Source organism: Bufo gargarizans, chromosome 6 (assembly GCF_014858855.1).
Source record: "Bufo gargarizans isolate SCDJY-AF-19 chromosome 6, ASM1485885v1, whole genome shotgun sequence".
NCBI lineage: Eukaryota > Metazoa > Chordata > Amphibia > Anura > Bufonidae > Bufo > Bufo gargarizans.
Genome location: NC_058085.1, coordinates 95,435,173 through 95,441,241, shown reverse-complemented (window position 1 = coordinate 95,441,241; position 6,069 = coordinate 95,435,173). Strand labels below are relative to the sequence as shown.

Sequence of the window (6,069 nt, the reverse complement as noted above, 5' to 3'; positions counted from 1 at the left end):
AGTCCGTACTCTGTACACCGCTGAGCTGTCAGTGGTGTACAGAGAACTGAGTTTTAAGTGCACAGTTAATGGTGCACTTTAGGGAGGTAAAAATAGAATAAAAATGCAAAATTAATTAATAAAGTATATTAGAAAAACTTTTATTAGGGCATCAGGGACATCTTAATAAAATTTGACACAAAGGTTTAGTTACTCTAATGATTTTCTCATGGGCAATTCAAACAGATAAGGCTACTTTCACATCTCTGGCAGGCTGTTCCGGTGTTCACTGGATCAGGCACTTCCGGATGCTACTGTTTACCGCCGGACCCCACAGACTATAATGGGATCCAGTCACTTTCCGGCATGAGTGCCAGGTTTTGGCTAGACAAAAACATTGAATGCATTGAATAGTAGCATCCGCGGATCCGGTGAACTCTGGAAGGCTGTTGTCTTCTGGATTAGGCTACTGGAGATATGAACATAGCACAATAAAAAAAAAAAAAAACACAGAGACAATGGTATAAAGCAAGGATAATGTTTATTGTACATATGTACAAATGTGTGCAAATGAAACAAACATTCCCCCTCCCCCACAAAAAACAACCATAACAAGCACACAACTATAGGAGTCTTTCAGTTACTGCTCCTAGTCAAAATCTTAACCACTCATGCAAATAACACACATACATACATATACACACACACAGGAAGGAAGTGTAGATGCTACACAGCATTGTCTAGTTTAAAGTGGAATGATCACCTATGTAAAAGTACTTGCAACCATTTGTAATTTGTACTAAATCAGAACAATATTCAGTAGTCTAATACAGCAGGAACCAACAATGGGTAAAGGGGATTTCCAGGACTTGGTGGGGAATCCGACACCAGCCACCTCCACAATTTACCTGTTCCGAGCAGCAGACGTAAACTATATAGGCAACGGAAGGCTGTGTCCGCTGTGTTGTTTCTGCCGGCATACTTCAAGCTCAGCTCTCAGTCATATGAATGGGAGCAGAGCTGCAGTACCACAGCAATGGCCACTAAACAGCCTCCACCCACTGTACGGTTTCCAGCACCGTCCCTAAACAGCCGAGTATCGGACCCCCATTTATCCAATGTTAATGAGAATAGGTCATCAATATCTAAGGGCTGATGCACATGAACTTATTTTTTGACCGTTGCATGTTTTTTTTTGCGGCCCGTATGAAAAACCATTCACTTTAAAGGGGGTGCAAAAAAAGGAAATGACGTGTGCATTCTGGGTCCGTATGGCCATTCCACAAAGGGATAAAACATGTTCTATTATTGTCTGCATTACAGACAAGGATAGGACTGTTCCATCAGGGGCCGGACGTTCCATTCCGCAAAATGCGGAACGCACATGGCCGGTATCCGTGTATTGCAAATCTGCAAGTTGCAGACTGCATAACAACAACGGTCGTGTGCATAGGTCCTAAGGGCTCATGCACACGACTATGTATTTTGCGGTCCACAAAAGACAGATCTGCAAAAAATACAGAGGACGTCCATGTGGCATCCGTATTGCATTCGTTTTTTTTGTGGATCCACTGTAAAAATGCCAAGCCTTGTCCGCAATACAGACGAGAATAGGACATGTTATATATTTTTTTTTTTTTTCGGAACGGACATCGAATACACACAGTCAATGCCGTTTTTTTTTGTTTTTTTTAAGCCCCATTGAAATTAATGGTTCCATATATGGACCTGTTAAAAAAAAAAAAAAAAAAAAAACACGGAACGGAAATGGTGTGCATGAGCCCCAAGTCTGACAGAACCCCTTTAATTCACAAATATCACCTGGACTATGACTCAATTATTGCAATGGTTCCTAGCACACCAATAGGCTGCACCCACTGTGCATACGTAATGTCCTCTGTAACATACATAAAACAAAGATATAAGTTTGCTATAGATTGTAAATACTGTAAAAGCTGCACTTTGAAACAAAGTAAAACTATTGAATTTACAGATTTTCTTAGAGCGTTGGCAGTGCTTACCACTGCAGCGCTGGAAAGGACTGGTTTCTATATTACATTTATAAAATCAAAACAGTACGAGTTGCTAATAAAAAGCGTAAAGAATAAAATAAAAAACACAGCAATATGTTAGTCAAGGACCGTAAAATTCTACATAATGCACAATCTTTTAAATTGTGTGATATAAAAACATAACTGCTAGGGGTAGAACCTGTAAAAAGTTGTATCAGAGAACAGATTAAAATAGCTACAATGCGGCATAAAGACATATTGCACAGGCTTAATACACAGATCGGGCATGCAGGTACTCAACAGTGCAATAGGAAGAGAAGAACTAACGTATTGCCCTTTCGCTTACAACATCCTGAAGGCGTTTTAGGAGTACGTCCTCATTCTCTGTGCACATCCTCTTTGCAGGAGAATCAGAGTCGCTATCTATGGTTATTGCTCGCTTTCGGCTTCTATGGTCTTGTTTTATCATGCTGTTAATATCTTCCAAGCTCTAGAATTACAATAATGAAGTAAGGATCAGCCGACGGTACAAGTAACAGAGGAAGGCATATTTGCGCTATAAAAACACTGATAAGCTGGTTATTACATCAAATATTAAATCACTAATAAGAAAAATGATAAAAAGCGTGGCAGTGGAAGTGAACACCTTAAAGAGGACCTGTCACCGCTCTGTTTTAATAGGGTCATGCAGTCCCCATGTAATAACGATTCTGGAGCCTCTGTTCTTATGGCTCTATGTTGTGCCATTCCTCTATTATTTCTACTAGAAGTTATGAATGAATTGCTATCAGTCTTTAGTAAGGGTACAGAGGGGAGGTAACTAGTTGGGGGGGGGGGGGGGGGGTTACCTGCTTAGACTCCCTCTATCCAATCAGTGCTGCCCCCCCCCCCCCCCCCCCAACTGGTTACCTCCCCTCTGTACTGAAGGCTAATAGCAATTCATTTGTAGCTTCTGGTAGGAATAATAAAGGAACGGCACTACATAGAGTCATAAGAACAGATATTACGTGGGGAATGCATGAAGCTATTAAAACAGGTGTTTCAGGAGCGGTGAAAGGTCCTCTTTAACACCTGAAGAACTTGAAAAACCACTGCTCTAGTAAACTTACTTTAGAAGGACTTCCATTGAATTTGTACAGGAGCGATGAGCGTGGTGTGAGACAACTTGTGTTTTTATGTGGGGACACATAGATGGAATGTTGCTGGGACACACGACGTGGCGAGACTGCTTGCTGTCTGATGCTGGGGAATGGAGACAATGGAGGAGCAGATGCCTACAAAGAAGCGTGAAATAAAACAATCCATTAGTCAAAAATCTTAAAGGGGTTGTGTTAGGGCTGCAGCTATCGACTATTTTTGTAATACAGTATTCTATTGATTAATCGAGTACTCTATAAAGAAAAAAACATTATTTTAATTAGTTTTTTGTTATTAAAAACGAATCATCCCACCCGTGCCATCAGCTGCCCCTCCTAGCCATGTCCCCAGAGCCAGTTAAATAAAATACTTTCCTGTAGGGGCGCCGCTGCTCATCTTCTTCGAAGTTCGCACACTGCAGTTTTCCTGATGTCACACAGCGTCAGGTCATAGTGCTCGCTTACGTGTCTATCCAGAAGATGTGTCAGGAGGAAAGTGCAGCGCAGTGAGGGCCGGCGGGTGACCACAGAGCGGTGAGTAATCACAAGCGCTTCCCTCCCGCTTTGTGCTCACATGACACAAAAGAATCCTAGATGCAAAAAATTTGCATCGAGGATTTGTGATGAATTACTCGATTCAATCGAGTAATCGTTTGAGCCCTAGGTTGTGTCACTTTAGCATAGGGCTGCAGCTATCGACTATTTTTGTAATAGAGTATTCTATAGATTAATCCAAGGATTAAATCGAGAACTCTAACAAAAAACTAAATTAAAAGAAGGTTTTTCTTTATAAAAAAACTCCATCAGGTTCCCCCATGCCACCAGCTGCCCCCCCCCCCCCCCCCCCTCACTGTCATCCTGATGTCACACAGCGTAATGGTCACAGTGCACGCTTATGTGTCATTATGTCCAGATGATGTGTCAGGAGGAAAGTGAAGTGCAGTGTGGTGCGGGCCGGCGGGTGACCACGGAGCAGTGAAAAATAGTAAGCGCTTCACTTCCGCTCCGTGGTCACATGACACAAACAAATCCTTGATGCAAAAAATTTGCATTGAGGGTATTTTTTGTGTCAAATTACTCATCTCTTGTTGCGACCACCCTGCAATCCATTAGTGGTCGTCGTGCTAGCACACTATAGGAAAAAAGCGCTGGCCTCTCTGGTGGCAGTGCACATAGACTAGTGCTTTCTCCTATAGTATGGAAGCATGACTACCACAGCTGGATTGCAGGCTGGTCATAGCCATAGAAACAAGCAGTCTGTAAAGTGATGAAAAAATGAATCCAGCCAGCAAAGGAAGCAATATGGACAATCACAATTAGTATTATTAGACAACCCCTTTAAAGGGCATCTTTAACCAGATTTGTTCCTATGACCTGACCTGTTGCAAGTGTGCTTGGTGTGTTAGTCCCATGTTCATGTGTGCTTTCATTGCTGAGAAAAATGAAGTTTTAATACATGCAAATGAGCCTCTAGGAGCAACGGGGCGTTACGTTACACCTAGAGGCTCAGCTCTCTCTGCAACTGCTGCACCCTCTGCAGTTTGATTGACAGGGCCAGGCAGATAAAGCATCACGCCTGGCCCTGTCAATGTGCAGAGGGTGTGGAAGTTGCATAAAGCTGAGCCTCTAGGTGTCATGGTAACGCCTCTGTCCTAGAGGCTCATTTGCATATATTAAAACATCATTTTTCTCAGCAATGTGGACACATATGGACATGGGACCAAACAGGTCAGCCAGTGTCATAGGTACAAATCTGCTGACAGATGCCTTTTAACAGTTTTAATATTATCTATAGGTAATCAAGCTAGCTTAGTACAGTTAAAGGGACTGTCATTTGCTTGTCCCAATCTGGAAGATGTTATGTGATCAAATATTAAATGTTTTCCCCATTAGTATTAATGGGTGATGTGCAAACATACAGCAACACCAATTAGAGAATTATTCTGCAGCCCACATAAATGCATGTTCACCCCGTTCCTACCAGATGGTCACTAGTGCTGACTGCATATTTCAGTGCAAACAGCTGCACGCGTTCCACGTAGACGTTGTTATAAAACGTTATTAAGTCTCCTCTGTCTTGGTCACTGGCACGAGCAGCTTGTTTGGAGTCAGAGAGAGAGTCGTTGGAATCTGTAAATAGGGAGGATACAAAATAAAGACACTAACAAGGCAATATACAAAGTCTAGAAGCATTAACAATTTAAAGGGGTTCTCCAAGAACAACATGCTTTTTTGAAATCAGCCAACTTATTGCATCCTTGATCCTCACCCCCCCTCCCCCCTCCAATACGGATTATTTCAGGGTGCGATTTTGCAAGCAAGTTCAGTCAGTTTTGTTTGCGATTGCATTCAGTTGCACCTCCCCACACTATGTGCCAGGCGCTACTGAGAAAGTTTATAGTCTGGAATGTACTTGCAGTCAGTAATGACCCACAATGCAGTGGATCCAGAACAGAAAGTCAAAGGAAGTGCTTAAATACAGAGCAAGACAGGCATGTGACTGCAGCACTACATACAGAGATTTACACAAAGACCTAGAACACTCCTTTAATGCAATCTGATGGCCATGTAAACCCATTATACTGTAGAAGTAAATATACAATTATAAAAGACTATAATGTGAATAAAGCACATTTCAGAGGTTGTTTTTAGGAAGTATAGGCCTCATAGATACGCTTTTAGCAAATTTTTGCAGAAGAAGCAATTCACCTATTGTATTCTATGAACTGGTGAATCTGAAGAATAGCACGCATAGCATACTTACTAGGACAAGCAGAAAACATTTGCAGAAACCAAAATGTAGGGCAGTGTTTAAGATCATAGAATAATGGCCCAAACCTGCGCCTCTCCAGCTGTTCCAAAAATCACAGCTCGCAGCCTATGGCTGTATGTGCCTGTGGGTAGTGTAGTTTTGTAACAGTTGGAAAGGTACAGGTTGGGAC

The 6,069-nt window shown here is 42.0% G+C and overlaps 1 protein-coding gene across 2 annotated transcripts in view; it reads right to left on the bottom strand.

Annotated features, from left to right (window-relative positions):
- Nucleotides 1-1,553: 1,553 nt before the first annotated feature.
- Nucleotides 1,554-6,069, bottom strand: part of RBL1 (RB transcriptional corepressor like 1) — a 41,842-nt gene continuing 37,326 nt past the window's right edge. For both annotated transcript variants that reach the window (XM_044298193.1, XM_044298194.1), the window contains 3 exons: nucleotides 5,109-5,257; nucleotides 3,101-3,265; nucleotides 1,554-2,481 (listed from right to left, as the gene is read on the bottom strand). In XM_044298193.1, coding sequence (XP_044154128.1) covers nucleotides 2,314-2,481; nucleotides 3,101-3,265; nucleotides 5,109-5,257 — 482 coding nt within the window. In that variant the 3' untranslated portion in view covers nucleotides 1,554-2,313. The remainder of the gene's footprint in view (nucleotides 2,482-3,100; nucleotides 3,266-5,108; nucleotides 5,258-6,069) is intronic.